General features: G+C 43.4%; 1 protein-coding gene across 3 annotated transcripts in view; it reads right to left on the bottom strand.

Moving 5' to 3' along the window:
• Nucleotides 1-6,969: 6,969 nt before the first annotated feature.
• The window catches only part of MCCC1 (methylcrotonyl-CoA carboxylase subunit 1), an 82,366-nt gene continuing 67,439 nt past the window's right edge, over nt 6,970-21,896 (bottom strand). For all 3 annotated transcript variants that reach the window (XM_041002614.1, XM_041002616.1, XM_041002615.1), the window contains 7 exons: nt 20,937-21,153; nt 18,355-18,441; nt 14,158-14,207; nt 12,682-12,819; nt 11,488-11,595; nt 8,467-8,538; nt 6,970-7,301 (listed from right to left, as the gene is read on the bottom strand). In XM_041002614.1, the coding sequence (XP_040858548.1) occupies nt 7,173-7,301; nt 8,467-8,538; nt 11,488-11,595; nt 12,682-12,819; nt 14,158-14,207; nt 18,355-18,441; nt 20,937-21,153 (801 nt within the window). In that variant the 3' untranslated portion in view covers nt 6,970-7,172. The remainder of the gene's footprint in view (nt 7,302-8,466; nt 8,539-11,487; nt 11,596-12,681; nt 12,820-14,157; nt 14,208-18,354; nt 18,442-20,936; nt 21,154-21,896) is intronic.

Genomic DNA, 21,896 nt, shown 5'->3' with positions numbered 1-21,896 from the left:
CACCTGTCAGGTCATCTCATCACTGCTCACTGGTGTTCAGGCCTTGGACTGTGTCCTGCTCACCACTTCAGTCTCACTGTCCTGAAAGTCAGCTCCACTCTTATTATTTCTGATTTAGTCACCATTCCAGGGGCCACACACCCCAGCACAGCTTTTGATAACTGGGAAGGCATCCAAGTTATATTTGTTAGAATTTACTTTCTTTCATGTGTGTGTGTTTAAGATTTGTTTACTTTATTAGAAAGTCAGATTTACAGTGAGAAGGAGAGACAGAGAGGAAAGATCTTCCATCCAGTGGTTCATTCCCCAAGTGGTCCCAACGGCCAAAGCTGAGCCGATCTGAAACCAGGATCCAGGAGCTTTTTCTGCGTCTCCCATGTGGGTGCAGGATCCCAAGGCTTTGGACCATCCTCAACCTCTGCTTTCTCAGACCACAAGCAGGGAGCTGGAAGGGAAGTGGGGGTTGTTGGGGGGTCATCCTGACTAGGCCACAGTGCCCACCAGTTCATAGGAGAGATGGGACTGGGGGCAGAATTCACCAGACATCTGCTTTCACCAGTATGTGCACCAACTGGTACAGGTGATGGACTGAACCTGATTGTGCACTAGCTGGTCCACACAGCAGTCAAATCTGAGATCACTCGGGTGAGGTTTCTTGCTGCCTGTGCAGTGAACAGCATGCCTAGACGCATATGAGGGACATGACAGCCAGCTCATCTAGGCCAGCAGAAGATGTCAAGTGCCTTGTCAGTGGATGGAGAGCAGAACAGGTTGAAGTATTCTGATCAATCTTTGCAGCAAGTGTCTGGGTCCATGGATGCACACTGGAGTGGGCTTTGTCAACTAATAAATCTTGGAAAGATTTTTTTCAACCCTGGTGCTCTCAAAACCACTCAAGTGACATGCTCAGATCATTCTTCTCCACATCCACATTGGGCCTCTCAAGTATCATTAAATTGTCCCCCATCCATCCATGGGTGCTGATGTAGTTGACCGGAAAGGACCGGACCCCTCCCCATGCCACATCCCCAGTGCACCAGGAGAATAAAAGGGAAAGAACTGAATACCAAGGTTTGTCTTTAGTATATTAGATCTTCAATAATTAGTTGATATATTGATGTTAAGTGATCCCAGGCTTAGATACATGATACGTCAGGCCTATGAGAGGAAGAGGGATGGTGGAGCACAAGTGTTGCTCATCACCCAGGCTGGTTGAGGATGTCTGCTTAGACTGTGACCTCAAAGATGCTCTCATTGGGGCCTGGTGGGCAACAGGGGAGACATGTGGGAGAGATGCCAGTCTGAATTGCCATTAATGTGAAGTCGGCCTTAAGTAACAGGAAAAAAAGCCCACAACATTTTACGATATTGTTTGGAACAATAAAGGGATAATTGCAGAGAGGGAGAAGTCCTACATCACCTGGTGTCCGTTTGTGCTTTTTTGTTTTGGGGGAGGGTTGCTTTCAGAATGAGTCATTTCTAATATAATCTAATAGGTTTAGGAACATGCTAATGAAGGGGGGAAGCAGACAGAGAAGGAAGTCAGGCATTGTTGGGAGGGAGGGGTTTACTGCCACGCTGTGGCTTGGAGGTTTATAAGCAGAGTGCACACTGTTCTTGGAACTCACTGCAGGAGACTGGACGAGTCAGAGGCATTCTGATTCCCCAGGAGTCCAACAGATGGAAGAGAAATGCCAGGGCATCTGGGTAATCATAGGATAGCAGAGCTGTAATCTACCAAAGGCCCAGGCACCCTGGGGGCCAGAAGGAATGGTGTCCCTAGGGTTATTCACATAGAACAGGGAAGATGGGCAAGCCAGCATCCATCTAGCCTGTGACTTGAGAACTGTAGGCAGGACCTCCTGGGATGCCCTAAATGTAGACTCTTCTGACAAGAACTGCTAAAGCCAGGCTGCAGCACTCTGGGGCCAGCCACCGGAGAACAGTGTGCCACTAGCAGAAAGGGACTCTGACCCAAGGCTCCCTGCCCCGGCGCTGGAGCAAAGCACCCACCACTCCATTCATCACATTTTCTTCTTGTTGGGTACTTTTGAGCTTAGTGTGAGTATGTAGGAGTGCTTTTTGGGATCTTGTAATCAAAGGTGCAATGGAAGTGCAAAGTATTCCTGCTGTCAATGTAAATATTACAATAACAACAGCAGAAGTGCCACAGCAAGGTGGGGCCTGAGGCACCCTTCAACTTCCACCATTCCAGAGAGAACTACATGAAGATTAAGGGCACTACATGTGCAAGAGGGAGGGGAGAAGCTGTCAGCGGGTAGAAGAGAGTGCACTGTGGCTGCTCACCCATGCTGAGGCTGCCCCTCCAGGACCAACCACATGCTTGTGTGGCACCTGATAGGGGCAGATGGAGCAAGTCTGTGTCCAACCTCCATGTGTGAGCTTGTGGCTCTCCTTTCAGCTCATGGGCTGCGCTGACAGGCCAGTGACTGCTGACAGCAACATAATCTGGCTGTGGTTGTCAGGTGATTGGATGACACTGGGTGACTAGCAGGCTAGAGCTGGGGGAGGGAATTGGAGAGAGGGAACAAGGGATTGCACATCCAGGCAGGGTTTTTCTTATCACCCTGGGACCTGGAAGTTTTGTTGGCAAAGAGGAACCAGGGAGGCTGAATTTAGATTGGCTTCTTAATTGTTCCCTAGTGAGAAGTAGAATCTGAAATTAATCGTAACTATCAGTTGAATATAAATGATGTTCCAGGCCCAGTGCTAAAAGCAACGTCTGCGTTTTCTTATTTGATCTCTAAAACAATCGTGTAATGACTGGTTGCCACCTCAGTTTTATGGACAGAGCTCAGAAAGGTGAAATGACTTGGCCAGGGCAATACAGCCAGGAGGTCAGAAAGTTAGTGTCTAAGTGCAAGAACTTTAGCTCCAAAGCAGCTTTGACTACAATGCCCTGGGTTCTTCCAACAGAGCTCTTACGATTTGTTGTTCTCTTGGTTACAGAAGAGAGACCTCCCCCATTATAGAACTCATTAGCTAACTCCAGAAGGCAACAGCAAATTGCTATTTCCAATTGCGGGACTCTATTCTGCTCGGGTCCCCAAATACAAATGGATCTTAAATCAATAGCCAAATGAAAACCTACTTTTGATTCAAGATGTTCTAATGACCACTCCCCATCCCAGGCCTCACAGTTGAGGTCAGTTTTGGACTGCCTTGCATCACCAATCTGCGCTCCAGACAGCGGACAGCACACAATGAACTTGGGAAAATCCCCAGGGACTTCCCACTGCCTCCAGCAGTCAGTCTCTGGGGTCAGGAAGATCCCTCTCTCTAATGAGCAGCGGCTTCTTCCGTCCCTCCCTCTCTGCTGTGACCCTTGCACTCCAGCCTGTGCGGAATCACTCGATGTCCCAAACACCTGTTGTGCTTCCCTGTCTTACTCTTACCATCAGCCATGCCAGTCCCTCTGCCCACAATGCCTGCCCTTCTCATCTGCTTTCTCCATCTGGCAAATGGCTACCTTCCAAAACCCAGTTCAAATGTCAGTGTGTCCCTCAGCATCCTGAGCCACAGAATTTATCACTCTACCTACCCAGCACTCCACAGCATCTACTGCTCAGGGCTAACACTGCCAGTTACAGTCTGTGTTTCTATAGTTGGGTTCCATTTCCCCTTAGGCAGTGAGAACAGAAAAGAGCCGTATCTTGCATCTGTCTGTCTCCAGAGGCCCTGGTGGAAAGTCTTGTAAGTGAAAATGACTAGGATACACAAATGCACTCCTACGCAAAGGAATTCACACATCACATCTGGTGATGATCCCCAAAGAAAGATTTCTTCCAATATGGAGTGGCTGGGCTAGTGTGCTTCCATGTACAAATCCTCCACATTGTCACTGGACAAAACCTAGAACTCTATCCTGTCCTGCTGAGCAACCTGAAATTTTCATGAGAACACATTTGCTTGTCCCTTTTTTAAACACTGTTTTGTTTCGGAAGGGGGAGTAAGTCTATTACTAAATATACAGGTTTTTAAAAAAGATTTTTTTATTTTATTGGAAAGGCAGATATACACAAAGGAGGAGAGACAGAGAAGAATATCTTCTGATGATTCACTCCCCAAGTGGCCACAATGGCTCGAAACCAGGAGTCAGGAACCTTTTCCAGGTCTCCCACAGGGGTGCAGGGTCCCAAGGCCTTGGGCCATCCTTAACTGCTTTCCCAGGTCACAGGCAGGGAGCTGGATGGGAAATGGGGCTGCCGGGATTAGAACCGGCGCCCATATGGGATCCTGGCATGTGCAAGGCGAGGACTTTAACCACTATGCTATCATACCTGGCCCTAAATATACAGTTTAAAAAGCCTTGATCTAGCTGGTCCAGTCCTTAATGACCTCATTCCTTAATATCTAAGCCCTGCCTTGTAGCTGGTTCCCCAGTCTCAGGCTTTTCCTTCCCCCATCTGGCTTGCATATTGCTCTTTATGAAGCCAAAGTTCATACTATGACTATAACCCATCAACTGCTCAGTGCAACACCTAGAGCATTAGCTGTGCTTATCTCAGCCCTGGCACAATGCCAGGGCAATCCCAATCTGCAATTTTGAAATTTTCATTCCCTTTGGGAAAAGAATAGTTTTCGTCATGGTATTCAGACAATACTGATGAGGCTGTCCACACTGGAGGTCTGCAGAGGTAGAAACAGACCATGTGAGTCTCCGGGGACGTGCTTATCTCACCTGGCATTAGGATTCCAAGACTTAGCTATGCTGACGCTATTAACCTATTTTGTCGCTAAACGGTAGTGAGTAGTAGGCTCAAACCACATTTGTGCTGCCTGGGCCAACAAATTCTGACTGCTTCTAATCTCTTCTATCGCAGGGGATGCAGCCATGAGCATTTTCAGGGCACATGTGTGGGTTTGCACATTTGTAGAAGTCAGACATTTAGGTTCTAGGGGATGGAAGTGTCCAACCTGTGACATGGTGTCAGTGTTTCTCAGAGACCCAACAGCCAGATAACATTTCCCCAAAATATCAAAAATACTTCAGTGTAAACACTACTTGCTGACACCCAAGCCTGCCACTGCATAGCAGGTTATGATCCGACCATATCTTGTCCCTCGGGGCACTCCAACAGCCCCTGCCAGCCCAGCTGGGCAAATCTGCTCGTCAGCACAGAACACACCTTGTTTATTTTCTCTGCTGAAGATCTGCTCCTTTCACTCTTACAGTCCTTGATCCCCATCCCACTCCTGGCCCTTGGTTGTTCCTTCTTTACAAAACCCACCCTGATCATAAAACCAGCCTAACGAACTCTCCCTCGTCCTGGCTCCTAAAATACCCACTTCCGGCACAGCCATGACAGCCGGCTTCACCTCCACCCACATCTTGGGAGAGACCGAGTTTCAGGTTTCCTTGTTGGGGAAATGGACATTCTAACTGGGCTGCGTAATCAGATTTATTTGAGAACTCAGCACTTCCAATTTTAGTACTCCCGCTGGCACCTTTCTTGCCACCGCCTGGACCACAGTCAAGAGACGGACAAAATCAGGATCTCACATTTTCTCACGTAACTTAACGTTTGACATGATTACGTTTTGTTTTTGCAGGTTAAACTAGTTATCTTACAGAGACTATCTTTTATTCATTTTTGGGGATATTTTCCACAAATAACACAGCTTTATAAATTCACTGAAGACACAATTTGGCAAGTATTTGATGCTACAAAGCATACATGAAAATGCAGAGGGGTGTGCATTAAGTGCTGGTAACAACACAACTTAGACAAAAGTAAAGAAGTACAATTCAAAAGCCTTTTCGTTTTTGTTAATGAACAAAATGTTCCCAGCAAAACATATTTGGAAGTTCAGTGTTGTAATTTTATCCATTCTTTCTAAAAATTTTAAAAAAATTATCATGTAATTCATACATACTCATACATGTATTTTTATTTATCTTTTAAAGATTAATTTATTTTTATTGGAAAGTCAGGTATCTAGAGAGGAGGAAAGACATAGAAGAAGATTGTCTGTCCAATGATTTACTCCCCAAGTGACCGCAACAGCTGGAGCTGTGCCGATCCGAAGCCGGGAGCCAGGAGCCAGGAGCCTCCTCAGGGTCTTTCACATGGGTACAGGGTCCCAAGGCTTTGGGCCATCCTTGACTGCTCTCCCATGCCACAAGCAGGGAGCTGAATGGGAAGTGGCACTGTCGGGACATGAACTGGCACCCATATGGGATCTCCGCATGTTCAAGGTAAGGACTTTAGCCACTAGGCAATCGCGCTGGGCCCACATGTATTTTTTTTTTAAATAAGTTTATAAAGTACAATGAAGAAATAATCAATCTAGATAGAAACTTTCCAATCAAAAACTAGAAAGAAATATCCATGACTATAAACTGCCCAATAAGTTACTCCTTGGCAAAACAAAACCTTGGTTGAGTTGTGCTCTGTGGCATCTATCTGATGGATGCCACCATCCACTGTCATCATGACTGCAACTGCAAAGTAACTCATTAGGGTGAATGACCTTGAGTTTTCCAAATATATTTTCATCAAGCTGCTATCTGCTTTCCTAAAAAATAGCACATGTGTAAAACCTGAAGGAGGGGGCCCAAAGCCTTGGGACCCTGCAACCATGTGGGAGACCTGGAAGAGGCTCCAGGCGCCTGGCTTCCGATCGGAGCAGCTTGGATCACTGCAACCTCCTAGGGAGTGAACCATCAGACGGAAGATCTGTCTCTCCTCCTCTCTGTACATCTGACTTTCCAATAAAAAGAAAAAAATCTGAAGCAGGAACCACATCCACTTTAATTCATGCTTTATTTTTATTTAAAATATTAAGAATAGATTTCATGTATTTCATAGGTGCAATCTAAGATAATCATATTCTTCTCTCCCTGAATCCACCTCCTTCCTTTTTTTTTCTCTAACTTATGCAAAACATAACTTTTGCCCATTCTGTAATCAAGGCAACATCCACCTCAAATAGAAAAAGTGCAAATCAATTTTATTAGTCTGAAATATTTTGAGATCATTTTATTTGTGACTCAAGTGCATGGTTCCTAAATATGAAAGTGTTTTAACACAATCACGCCATCATTTGGTAGAAACTACTCCTTATAGGAACCCCAGGAAAGCAGGAGGCATTTTATTTTTCCAGACAGGGCTAAGAAAGTGCAGAACTGGCCATTTCTTTGATGGGGTTTACTCTGTTTCCCTTTTGTCAGTTTCCTCCTCCTCAAACTTGACCAAGGGAGTGTGTCTGTTGGCTTGAGAACCTTCTTGGTAGAAGACTTTCTTTATGGTGCCGTCTCTTGGAGACTTTATGGTATGCTGCAGAAACACGAATGGAAATACTAATGAGGACAGAAAACCAAGAAAGAGGAAAAGTAACAGTTATAGTCAATTGTTTTTGATGTTTTCTGGTCTATCAAATCTGCTAAACTTTTTATTATTTTAAATTTATTAAATAAAACTTTTAATTAAAATTCTTAATTTTTTAAACCTCAAGAAGATACAGGACAATGGCAATGTTTTCATGGTATATTTGCAGGTTGAAGGAGACAACGCTGGGACACACCCAGAACCCATCCAGGGACATGGTCTGGTTAGAGCCTCCTAATCCGACTTCAGCTTCACATTAGAATCTCATCTGAGACAAAAAGTACTGATTTCTGGGCCCTGATCCTGGACAGCTGAATTCCACTGAGTTAGAGACTTTGTTAGTAGAAGTTTCCCAGGTAAATGTTAATAGCTGGCCAGGGCTAATAAGCATTGATCTGCAATTTCCAACCACCTAGAAGCCTGCCCAGCTAATTCAATTTCTTTTTTTTTTAAGATGCATTTATTTTTTATTGGAAAGGCAGATGAACAGAGAGGAGGAGAGACAGAGAGGAAGATCTTCCATCCGATGATTCACTCCCCAAGTGGCAGCAACAGCCAGTGCTGAGCCAATCCGAAGCCAGGAACCAGGAACTTATTTCCAGGTCTCCCACATGGGTGCAGGGTTCCAAGGCTATGGGCCGTCCTCGACTGCTCTCCCATGCCACAAGCAGGGAGCTGGATGGGAAGCGGGGCTGCCGGGATTAGAACTGGCACCCACATGGGATCCCGGCGCATTCAAGGTGAGGACCTTAACCATTACACCATTGCACTGAGCCCCAGCTAATTTAGTTTAATTTGAGGTTTTTACTTTGAAATCGATGCTTGGAATATTTAGAATTCAGCCTTAGAAAACAGTAATAGTGGAAACGTCCCGTCGGGTTACTGCCTGATTTCAAGCTATTGACAATGACATCATCAGAAATGACAACAGGTGTGCCTTCATCAAATTCCGATGAAAATCTACTGACAACAAAAATCATTAAGTTTTGTTTTCTGAAGTCAATGCTTAGTTAATCCACAGCTCTCTATATTTAAAATGGTATTAGCTGACACAGTAAGGGAAAGGACCAGTTCTCAGGGTTCCTTTGGCAAACGAGCCTGCGATCTCACTCACCTCCATCTTCATGGCGATCATGACCATCAGGGAATCTCCAGCCTTCACTTTGTCCCCAACTTTCACAAAAACCTAGAGATTCACAATGAGAGGTGAGTATCTAAAACACAGAGATCTGATGTCCAGAGTTGGCCTGTAAACATGCTGAGCGGAAGCTGAATGTCCAGGTCAGTGAGGCACTGCCTGCGCTGTGGGGGGGGGGGGGGGCATCACTTAGCTCCCCATTCCTGCCCACAAATCAGTCAGTTTCACTTGAACCAGATGAATGTTTTATGTATCTTGGTATTCTCTTATTTCTGTGAGTATATAAACAAGATACATCATGAACAAAAATCCTATTGTTATCTTCAAAAAGTTAGTGAAAAGATGTGGATCGTGAGAAACAGTATGTGGATTTCAAAGGTCTTTTTTTTCATCAAAATGAACATATCATTTAATTCCATTTTTTCCTCCATAAAGTTTTGAATTTCTCTTGTATTCTTAAGTGTTTTTGCCATGGATGGGGCCAAGGGATCGAGGTCTCTATTGGTTTCCTGGTTGAAGAGCTGTCTGGGACACTGAAGTCTACAGAATCTTGTTAGTAAGTTGTAGATAATTTTCATGTGGGAGAATTAAGCATATTATTAACTTTGGCCAACAAATACATGAAAAATTGTAAATCACAGGTCATCAGGGAAATACAAATCAAAAACCACCATGAGACACCATCTCCCCCCTGGGAGAAAGGCTGAAATCCAAAAGGCGGAGAGTAACAAATGCTGGGGAGGATGTGCAGAAAGGGCAGCACTGTTGGTGCAGCCACAGTGAAAAAAGTGTTACGATTTCTTAAAAAACTATAAATAAACTTTGTATATGATCCAGCAATTCCCCTACCAGGATACACCCAAAAGAGTTGAACACAATGAGTTAAAGAGATACCTGCATCAGCAGCACTGATCACAATGGCCAAAATTTGGACTCAAACAAGGTGTCACCATCACATGACTGGATAAAGAGAATGTGGAATGTGTGTGGTGTGTGTGTGTGTTTTGAATTTCCCTGAATAATACGCAGTGACATACAATTCAGCTATAAAAATGAATGAAATTCTATCATTTGCAATAAAACAGACTCAGTTGAAAGACATCATGTTGAGAGAAATGAGCCAGACTCAGAAAGACATTACTGCATGTTCTCCCTTATTTGTGGAAGCTAAAATTAAAAAGAAGAAAAGTTTCTGTGTATCAGTGTTTCTGTAAACATAATGATATACAACCTAATTTTATACCTTTGTCAAATGAATGGTTAATACAGAGTTTTAGGTTACTACAGATTTAATGACCTGTGATTACTTAAAAATGTACCGTATGTGAATGAAATAGTCATTAAAACTTGATTGCAACCTGAGAAAAAGATTTGTTTTCTTTTTTATAGGCTTAAATAAATTCATATGTCTTAGATGATCATACTATCATTTTGCTTAGTGTAGTTACCAAAGAATTTTTGGAAACATTTCCTAAGGAAGTCAGGTTTCAAGTCTGTGTGGATAGCTAAAATTGTGAGAAGTGGGACCCACCCTTAAAAGTCCCACACATCATTTCCTCCCAGGTGATGCATTTGTACAACCTGACGGAATTAGGGGTCTGGATGTGAAAGTCAATAGCAGGGAAACTGTGCATCTTTATAAACATAAACAGTGATCACTCTGGATGGATATGCCCACACTACACGAGGTCTGTAGGTACTGAGAACGAATGAGCTAAAGCAGATCCAAGTCTCTGAGCTCACACTGCACTGGGGGCAAGTGTCTCCAGAGGGGAACAGTGGGTGAATCACCCCTAATTAAACATCAGCAACTTCTCCTCTACTTCTTCCATCTCTTTCCCTTTTCCTCCTCTACTATATAAAAAGTATTATCTCCTCTTTATCCTCTGATTTTTAAAAAAGATTTATTTATTTTTTATTGCAAAGTCAGATATACAGAGAGGAGGAGAGACAGAGAGGAAGATCTTCTACCTGACGATTCATTCCCAAAGTAACTGCAACAGATGGCACTGTGCCAATCTCAAGCCATGAGCCAGGAGCTTCTTCCAGGTCTCCCACGTGGGTGCAGGGTCCCAAGGCTCTGGGGGTGCTTGACTGCCCTTCCAGGCCACAAGCAGGGAGCTGGATGGGAAGTGGAGCTGCCAGGACATGAACAAAATGCCCATATGGGATGCCGGCACATTCAAGGCAAGGACTTTAGCTGCTAGGCCACAGTGCCGGGCCCCATCCTCTGATTTTTGGTACCAAGAACATACAGTTAATTTTTGTGATGTAAGCACATTTGAGGAATCTGTATTGAAAGTGTAAAGGGAGACTATTGATCCATCACTACTGAAGCTCTATATACGTGTCATGGATGTCCCCTTAGAATTACTTGTGGCAATTGGAAGGGCAGCGGTGAGGTGACGAGATCAGGAGGACAGCCCTTGTGAATGGGATTCTTCCTTTTGAGCAATCTCCGGCCTCAACCAGCAGGTGAGATGACTGCGGAAAGGTGGACAGTGAGGACACCAGACTCCCATAAGACAATGAGTCTGCTAGTGTCTTGATTTTGCTTTCCTGACATACAGAGCTGCTCATGACAAATTTCTGCTTACAAGTGATTTAGTCTATGGCTTTCTGTTACAGTCTGAATATATACGGCTTTCAACTCCCAACCACACTGTTCAGCTCTTCAAATACTATTTTAACACAGATGCAAATATGCCTATTAGAAAAAATGTCAGTGTTTCACAATAGAACAGCTTTTGTGGGTAATAGTTGGTGAAAGTGCCATTTTAACTGTAACAAAACAAACTGGATTGTTTGTACTTTGATGCAAATTTCTACCTCTCAAAACAATGGTCTTTATCATAAATCAGTTTTTCATTGGAAATTATATAATATCGAATTTGATTCTATAATAAATCCTCTTGCTTTCTTAAAACAGACTAAACCCAACAAAGTGTCATTTATTAGGCTTTATTAGACAACATTCTACAAATGTCATATGGTTACCTTCTCAATGGTTCCGGTCATAGGAGCGATAGCACCTCCTTGAGGCCCCTCTGAGCTCACTGAAGATAGATATTTGGGTACTGGAATGTCAAACTTGATACTCCCTTCCTGTAAACAGGAAAAAAAAACATTAACATGGAAACCAGTTCCCATTACAACATTTTTACTAATATACATGAGACAATGATTCTTTGCTTGCTCTTTGTTAAACATTAGCCATTAGAATATTGGCATTCCAATCTCTCTTTTGTGACTTTGAAGGAATTACTAAGCCCCTCCCAGTCTTGTTTTCCCATTACAAAGGAGCCAGGAACAGTTTTTAACACTTACATAAATTATGTCATTAATTGTCACAAGCAGGTCAGTGATGTAGGCACTGCTACTATTCCTGTTTATAGGTTGGGAAGCTGAAGCCCAAGCTCACTTCTCTGCTAAGTGGCAAGGCCAGAATTTGAACTACAGCAACATCACAATGTAGAACTCAGGGCTCCTCACTTTACACTGCCTCTATTACTCTATCGTTACAGCATAACTGACAACAGAAAGGAAGGCCTGGTCAAATGCAATCAGCCCGGAGTCCATAACTACCACAATATTGAAGACATCATAGGATACAGCACTGTGATATGCAAGACTGTTTCAGAATGTGACAGTCTCCAAGGAGGCCACAGTCAAGCTGACCACTGGTTCTCCTTCTGTCAGGACAGTGTGTGAAGGACTCCCTAGGAAGCTAGCTCCTATCCAAACCCACGCACAGCCAGCCGTGGTAATCCTTTGATGGCCTAGGAACCACCACTAGATGCAGCCACCTTCCCACTGGCCACCTTCCCCATGACGGACATCTGGTCCACAGATATCTCCCAGTGGTCGCCTCCTCTAAAATTACTCCAACTGTCAGGAGGACATGGCATTCAGGCAACCAAGCTCTGAGCGAACAATGTCCCCTGAGCCGGGAGGTCCTCTCTGGCAAGTAGACTGTAAGCACTTGTGCAGAAAATATCTATACATGAGAATCCGTTAGAGTGCAAGCAAGGAAGAGAGAGCTAGAGACAGCAGGGATCTGGCAAAGCCCTGGAGGGGCACGGTCGGGTCACCGAGGGGGAAAGCAGGAGCTGGCTCATCTCACTTAGTGAAATCCCTTTGGTCAAGTAATTTCCTCCTAAACCCTAAGATCTTATAAAGAAGAGACGTTACCAAGGAAAATAGGTAAACAGTGTTTTCCAGGATAATCAGCTTGGCTTTACTGGCAACTCCATTAACGGAACACTTCAGGTAAGTGCAGCCTCCCTCACTAGAAAGTTTACCATGGACGTGGAAAGTTTTATCTTCAATCTAAAAAAAAGAAGAACCAGAAAAATATATTTAAAATTAACAGCATCCCCACAGAGTTAATGAAATCAGAATCAATTCTTCCCTACTGGTAACTTCAACAGGTAATACATAAAATGGAGAGGGCCCAGCACAACGGCCCTGTGCCTAAATCTAGCCTCGCAACCACTGAGATCCCATATGGGCACCAGTTTGTGTCCCAGTGGCCCCACTTCCCATCCAGCTCCCTGCTTGTGGCCTGGGAAAGTACCAGAGGATGGCACAAAGCTTTGGGACCCTGCACCCACACGGGAGACCTTGAGGAGGCTCCTTGCTCCTAGCTTTGGATCATTGCAGTTCCGGCCACTGCAGCCACTTGGAGAGTGAATCAGTGGATGAAAGATCTTTCTCTCTGTCTCTCTGAATATCTGATTTTGCAATAAAAATAAATAAATCCTTTTAAAAAAGATTCATCTCAGTACATTTCATCTTAGCTCTCATTGCTGAGCATACAAAGTCAAATTTAATTTTCCTATGCAAAAGTCAGTAATAAAAAGATCAGAACCATATATAACTATATTTTTAAATATTTTTTCCCCAGGAGCCAGCATGATGGCTCAACTGGCTAACCCTCCATCTGCAATGCTGGTATTCCATATAGGCACGAGTTTATGCCTTGATGTTTTCATATCTTGACTGCTCCATTTCCCCTTTAGCTCTATGCTTGTGGCCTGGGAAAGCAGTGGAAGATGGCTCAAGTCCTTAGGATACTGCACCCACATGGGAGACCCAGCAGAAGCTCCTGGCTCCTGGCTTGAGATTGGCTCAGCTATAGCAGTTGTAGCCATTTCGGGGAGTGAACCAAGCTGTACTATAATGCCTACCCCTTAATGCCCTCTTAAAGAGCACATGCAGTTAATGATTTTCATAACAGGACATAAATTTAACTTAACTATTTTTTTAAAAAGATTTATTTATTTTTATTGCAAAGGCAGATTTACAAAGAAGGAGATACATGAGAAGGTATCAGAAAGTGGCCCACGTGCTTGGACCGCTGCAGCCACATGGGAGACCCAGATGGAGTTTTTGATTCCTGGTTTTGACCCAGTGCACCCAGACCATCAGAGCTACTTGAAGAGTGAACAAATGTGTCACTCCTAGGGTTTGCATTAGCAGGTGACTGCAATAGAAGCAGAGACAGGACTCAAACCCAGCCTTCTGGATAAAGGACCTGACTGCCCTTCTACAGTCATGTCATCACAGTCAAAGGCTTATGACAAATCACAGAGTGAAAAAAGACCCAACTGAATATTAGGGAGGTCAGATTGAGCTCTGAACTGTGGAACAAAACCATTGGCTTACCTGCATGCTGTATGACCCATCATGATTATATGTTACAGCTATGGTTACATCTTTATAGAAAAGGGGGAAAATGGAAGAAAAATTAGAGAACATTTATTTAATAACTGAGAAGTCACAAATCTTATTTCCAATCTTAACATAACCATCTGTTTAAAGAAATATTACACGTTTAGTTCCCTGGAGATAATATATTTTAGAAAAATATCTGTGAGGTAGGTTTCAATAAAGGTGAACTTTAAACTTTTTCTAAGTGGAGTTTTCGATATTTAAGGTTAAAGGATATTTCAGGGCCCGGCGCAGTGGCACAGTGGTTAAAGGTCCTCGCCTTGCATGCCCGGGATCCCATATGGGCGTGGGTTCTAATCCCGGCAGCCCCGCTTCCCTTCCAGCTCCCTGCCTGTGGCCTGGGAAAGCAGTCGAGGACGGCCCAAAGCTTTGGGAACCTGCACCCGCGTGGGAGACCCGGAAGAGGCTCCTGGCTTCGGACTGGCATAGTATCGGCCTGTTGCGCTCACTTGGGGAGTGAATCATCGGACGGAAGATCTTCCTCTCTGTCTCTCCTCTCTGTATATCTGCCTTTCCAATGAAAAAATAATAAAAATAAATCTTTATAAAGGATATTTCAGATATTTCCCCCTCAACAACAACAAACTCTTAAAGTAAAAAAAAAATGCAATGAATTTGTACAGAGAAAATTCTGGTTTAAGATGTAAATGTACCATTGATCACCTCTATGGTCTTCTAGTCACTAAATCTTGACTGAGCCATTTACTGGCTATCAGCATGTAACAATGACTAAGTAAATGTAAAAATACTTTCATCATTTTGATGTTCCAGCCCACTTGATACTCCGGCCCACAGCTGTGCCTAGTCTTGAACTTCTTTCTGAAGAACTCTGCTTAGTGATTCCAAGTTGGATGCTCCCCTCATAACTGAACATGAACATGCTGGGTCAACAAATCACTTTCCCTCCTGAACTGGGACCCCTGTGATGAGCACTGCTCTTCTTGTCATCCAGGTTCAAAACTGGCCTTCTTTGCCTTGTTCTTCTTGGGTTTCCACATCCTACAGTCACTACACTGCTGCCAAATTCTTCGATTTGAACATTTGGTTCGATTCCATCACTTTCTTTCAATTCCCATTCCTCCACATTGGTCCAGGCCCAACAGTCTTAATCTGGCTAATTTGTGAAGAGATCTTCCAGGATCTGCTTACTTTTCTGTTTCAAACCTTCCAGCAGCTACTTTCTAGCATGTCTCCATTGTATTCAAACTTCCTGCTTTGGTACTGAAGGGGGCAACTTCTCAGTCTTCCTTCCTACTGCTCCCCTACACAGACGCTCCACCTCAAAGCACAAATGGCCCCACGAATACTCCCCACACATGATTCCAGCTTTCCTTCCACTGTAGCCATGACCCTCCTCCACTATGTTGCTGGTGTCCAGCCACATCACTTAAATCCAACCTCTCATTCACCTCATGCCTACTGTCCTTGGGCAAAATTTTTCTATACAAAATGAATGGTCTCCTGGCTACACACTTGGGTTTTTATACAGAAAACACAGTTCTACTCAGTGAAATAAGTCAGACAAATATCACATTTTCTCTCATGTGTGGAAACTAATATACATGAGAGCATAAAAATGCAGGGAGGTCATATTATGTGGTATATAGTTATAAGTATTATCTTCATGACATCCTCTACAGTATAATATATTCTTTTCTTTTAACACTTTATGATCACATCCATGAATACCATCTCACATAACATTAACATTCCTATTTTCAAGAAAAAAGTACAAACACATAGTATATGATATCTACATATGGAGGTCAAAATGTTAAAAATTGTTTATTAAAAATATAATTAAAAATAAAATAGAATCAAAACAATAACAAAACACCTTTTTAAAATTCTCTCCTCTATCCTAGCTTATGAGTGATTTTTTTTCTTCACTGGTTATTTTTAAAAACTATAAAAACAAAAATGTTTGCAGAAGTCAACTAGAAAAGTCCATAATTTCCAGTGCTTGCAGTATCACCCATGGTACCATCTATCTTCCAATACACACAGTCCGAAGAGGTAAACTTCTTCAAGAGAGAAAAGGAGGGATGATGACATATTTGTTTCCTCTTCTCCATACTAACTCAGTGTATTTATCTTTTCTAAAAAGTTGTACTGAATGCAGGAAACTTCTTTACCCTTTATCTTTCTTGTCAACAGGTCCTAACTCTTAAGAGAAAAGGCTTCCTGTTATACCAGATTGGCTCTGACTTATGAAATATGGAAAGCCTTGAACTGATATGAATGCTGGTAGCACCATAAGAAGGACACTGCCAGGAAAGCTCTATACATTTTTATTTTCGTATGGGACATGGAATATATTTCTCTCATATCCAAACATCTCTAGTCCCCCATAAGAGCCCCTTATGCCTCCTCTTACATGTAATAAGCTCTGGAAGTTTAACACAGCATAGTGTTAGCTAAGCATGTAATCCATGGGGTATGGGTTCAAATTGTGATTCCCCCAATTAATATAAAAAGTGATGTCATTTTTTGGAAAATTACTAATTTCTTTAACTCTTGACTTTGGTTCAGCAACATGAGTAATTTATAAAACTGACACTAATAATAAAGATGACAATAACTTTGTTTTCATTGGCTCTGAAACTGAAGTAATCTTGGAAAAGGTTTGATAGAGTAAATATCTGACAAGAACCAAATACTCAATACATTTCAGTTTTGCTATTATTACTATCACTATTATTACGGGTTGGGCACAGTTCTATGAAACATGACTACTAGCACCAAAGTCATAACGTTTTTCAAGTATCAAACTTTAAAATATTTGTTCCTTCTCTATGCAGTCACTAAAAGTTGGTTCTGCTTCGGATTTATAAATGCATCTAGGTCCTTAGACTTCCTAGTTGGTTTACTCTGCCTTACTTAGCTGTAGTCATTGTAACACATCTGAAAGTTGTGTCACTCACACGTGGGTTGTTATAATGGGATGTGGCCAAATAAATGAACAGCAATCACACTGGCTTTTCAATCACCTATTTATTTTTAAATCAATTATCTTTATTAAATTCCAATTAAAATGTTGTATAATTCAAAAACACTTTGCAGGGCTCTGGGGATGATCCACTGATCCGTGCCCATCTGAATGACAATCTCACACTCACACACAGACACACACACACACACACACACACACAGCTGTTAACTTTTGGTAGAGGAGACCTCTGGAGCTAGACTGCTTCTGATCCTAGTAGTGTTGGGCCCACAGGAGTCTGCAGTTATCTGGCACTCTCAGCCATGACTGTGCCCATCTGGCTTCTGTGCAGGTCATCCTGCAGCAGAAGGGATATGGTCCATGGACTACGACAGGATTCTGCTGCCTTGGGGACACTGCTCCAGCCACCTGTCCATAAAATGCCTTCTGACTTGAGCTGAATAAAATAAATCAGACCCTGTCTTGAGCCTACTCAAATAAGTTGGTTATTAAAAAATCAATTTTGTACTAGGAAAATGGTGGCAAGAACATGGGCATCAATGTCAAAAAGAATTCGTGTCAATCCTGGTTCTGCCACCACCTGTCCTTGAGTAACTCGCTGCGTCTTCCAGGCCTCGGTTTCATCATCCGACAGTGACTCTCCCTCACTGAGGGGTTGTGAAGATAAACATTTAAATGTGGCAAGGCACTTATTAAATGATAGCTCTTCAGTGACTCACGTCTACCTGAAGCAGTGCCTAGCAAGTGGGTGATCCTCACTCTCTGGCACAGTGGGGCTTATTGTTTTTTTTCTTCAAAAGGAATGTGCTCTCACTGCAGAAAAATTACAAAGCAAAAAAAAATACAGACTGCAGAGAAAGGAAATTGCCTCAAATCTTACTACCCAGCAGCAACTTGGCTAACACTCTGGCATATTTTCTTTGTTTTGCTACTTTTCTTTATCACACATTTTAAAAATATTTACAAAATACAGAAAAAAAAGTGTAAAGAAAAATGAATATCATTAACTCTATTACTCACAGACAATTCTATGATTGAGGCATGTTTTCTCCCAATGGTTAGGTTAGGCAATTCAAAAAAGGTAACTGTCTGGTCATGACCAGCTGAATCTTCATTTTCAAGTTCATGTGATGTTGCACATCTAGGGCTCACACTTCTCCTTTAGCGAAAACACTACTTACTGTTTTTACCATCTCTAAGTGTCATGTTTCTGATATACTCGACATTCAGTCTTCTTCCATTGCAGAGTGAAAATGGAGAGAACTGATCTAGAAAGAATTTAAATTAAAAAACAATTTTATGACTGTCAAGCTTGCTAAACTGATGCCTTGCAAAAGCAAAAAAAAAAAAAAAGCATAAAACACAGGTTCTAAAATTGGCAGCTCAAATGCATTTTCTTTGTTCTCAGTGTTTTAATTAGATATGTAAATTTACATCTCAGGAAATTTCATGTGGAAAATCCCAGTTTCTCTTGAACACTCACAGTAGTTGTGCCTTCAGCTTTCCACCTCACATGACATAGATGACATGAGGCTCCCCCATTTGACAGGGCAAATGGACTGCAGGTCACCAGCTCTCTAACCCTCACTCTTTTTACTTCCACCTGATCAACTCTTCACATTATTAGTACAGACCCATTCTGGACCTGGCTACACATTCTCCGTGGACAAAATCCAGGCGTTTCAGCAGAGCTAAACTAAAGCAGTTTATTCTGATATATGAGATGTGGGTGTCTGGAGTGGCGTATTAACTACTGTGCCAAACACCTGCCCCAAGAACACTCCATTCTAAAAATGTTAAGTTCAGGCTCAGGAATACCACACAGGGCATATCTGGATGCATTTTTCATTTAATATAAGAGGACAAGATGAAAACAGAGCATACATCTCTGGTATACTTTAAAAACTTTTATTTCTTTGAGTGGTGGGGCGGTGGGTAAGACAGAAGAGCTCTCCTCAGCTGATTCACTCACCAAACACCCACAACACCAAGGGCCAGGGACCCAAGTTAGGAGTCCGGAACCAGTGCAGGTCTTTCATGCAAGTGAAGCCATCACTGCTGCACACTAGCAGGAAGCTGGCACGAGGAGCTGAGCTGGATCTGGACCAAGCCACTTGGAGATAGGATGTGAGGGTCCCAACTGGCAGCTGCATGACCAGGGTAAACGCCTGCCCTCAGAGTTACATTTTTTTAAAAAAAATTGTTTATTTGCTTTTATTTATTTGAAAGATGGAGACACAGAAATCTTCCATCTGCTGTTTTGACTTCCTAAGTGTCTGCAGTACCTGGGGCTGTGCATGTGGGTAGCAGGGGCCCATGGACTTGTGCCATCATCTGCTGCCTGCCAAGGTGCTCACTAGCAGGAAGCTTGGCCAGAAGTGGAGCCAGGCCCAAACCCAGGCACCTCAATATGGGATGTGGGTGTCTGTGCCAAACACCTGCTGCCACAGATGTACTTTTTAAACATTCAACTTAAATATCTTGAATAAATCCAGAAACTAAAAATTCCAAAAATAGGATCCTATAACAACTCAGGATAGTGTATAACAGTTCTAATAATGATGATATGAACGGATTTTTAAAAATCTGCACCAAATGTCAAAGTTAGCATAGTAAACATTGGAAAAAGTTTGACAGAATTCAGATTTCATCTTATCTTTATTTTTTTATAGATTTATTTTATTTATTGGAAAGGCAGAGTCCTAGAATGAGAGAAAGAAGGAGAGAGAGACAGGCAGTCAGAGAGAAAGATCTTCTATTCACTGACTCACTCCCCATAAAGACCAAATGGCTGGTTAAGGGCCAGGCTAAAGCCAGTCTCCCATGTAGGTGCAGAGGCCCAAGCACTTGAGTTCTCTTCTGTTGCTTTCCCAGGCACATCAGCAGAGCACTGGATTGGAAATGAAGCAGCCTAGACTCAAACCAGAGGCCATACAGGATGCCGACAACGCAGGTGACAACGGTACATGCTGTGTGATAACGCAGCCTTGAGAGCAATAACTCTAATGGAGAGTTTCATCATCAGGAAACTACAATGAACTACCTGAAGAGGTCATGAATTTCCAGGGACAAAAGTCAGGAAGACATTGTCAGAGCAGAAGCTGTCCTGGGCCTGTCACGGGCCTCCCAGTGTTTGGGGTCTATAATGTGATGACGTGTGAATGTTTCCAGGCAGACATACATGAACTCACAGAATGCAGAAAGAGAGGAAGAGGTGACTAACGAATGACTCACAAGGGAATCGACAGCTGCCAGAGCTCTATCTGGGACTAAGGGAGCTGCTGCAGATATGGGAAGAGTTGGTGTTCCACTGAGAAGGGTGAGGTGACGTGTTAAGCTTCATGTACTCTCGATGGGCGAGGAGTCTCTGTTTACAGTAAAGGACGCTCTGTATCAGTCACTGAGAGCAGCAAAGGCAGGCAAGAGTGGCACCAAGAAACAACAGCTGTGCAGCATGCTAAGCCCCTGCTCAAGACACCCGTGCCCCACAGAGGGCCTGCTGAATCCCAGCTACAGCATCCCTGCTAATGCATCCTGGGAGTGGCAGGGGAGACAGCAGCAGACTGCCCCTGTGCTCCAGTCCTGCCCTCAGGCGGGAGACCCAGACAGCTTCTGCCTGTGGCTTTGAATGGCCCTGCCCTGGCGGGCATTTGGGGAGTAAACCAGGGGATGGAAGATCTCTCTCTCTCTGCCTTACAAGAAGATAAAAACAGACATGCAATAAAAGGACAAACATGTCGAATGGTGATTCACGAATTCTAACCTTGTGTCTGGAGTCCGAAGGCATCCGTCGTGGCTTTCTCCTGCAGGATAAGCCCCAGGGCTGCCTGGCACAGCCACTCCTTGGCAGCAGCCTTCCAGCTGGGCAGTAACTCTCGGTGGTGCTGAGGGATGAAGTTGGTGTGCACGTTCCCGGCTTCAAACTCCGGGTGGCCGCACAGGCTGAGCAGGAAGTCAATGTTGGTGTGCAGGCCAACAATCTAGGAGAGAGAGAAGCCCCCCACCCACGTTCTTGGTGAGTAGAGAGATCAGCACCTTCAGGAATACGACTGCCCCTCTCCACCAGTATCTCCACTGTGGAAGTGAAAGGGTGCCATGGAGCAATCGTGCAACTCAGGAAAAAAAAAAAAAAAACTCCCCAAAAAGCACAACCTCACTATCCCTACAGGTACGACTATGGATACGGACTTACTACATAAGATGTTTTAAGTAGGCAGGGAAGAGATATTTAAAAGATGCCATTTAGTTAAATGTTGAGAAACATACAAGAAATCCATTTGCAAGTTATCGAGGCATTACCCTTGAGCACTTTCTGCCAAAGCAGAGAAACGTAGAGGAGCAGGTGGGCGGCTTCACTGAGGACAGACATGGAGCAGGCAGAATCAACTGACCCATACCGATTCTCTGTTCTGCCCCGAAATCCAGCTTTCCCATTCTGATAGAAAAAAGCTATAAAATACCCTCAATCATCCCAAGAGACAGGGTCAAAGCTAAAACCAGCCACCTGGGCCCTGGCTTCACTCATCCACCCCCTCAACTGTCTTGTAGGCATGTACTGAACACCTGTTAGGTGTCTGGCTCAGGTCCAGGCCCCTGGGGACACAGTGAGGGAACAAAATGGACCAGCCACCTTGCCCTCACAGAGCTTACATATAAGGAAAATGTTAAGCAAAGCTATGAACTATTATCTTACACGAAGAGGTTTATGGAAAAATGAAAGTAA

The sequence above is a fragment of the Ochotona curzoniae genome, unplaced genomic scaffold (genome assembly GCF_017591425.1).
Source record: "Ochotona curzoniae isolate NIBS_2020 unplaced genomic scaffold, NIBS_Ocur_1.0 scaffold_2587, whole genome shotgun sequence".
In the NCBI taxonomy this organism is placed as follows: domain Eukaryota; kingdom Metazoa; phylum Chordata; class Mammalia; order Lagomorpha; family Ochotonidae; genus Ochotona; species Ochotona curzoniae.
Note: the sequence above shows the minus strand (reverse complement) of the source record. Positions and strands in the feature narration are given on the sequence as shown.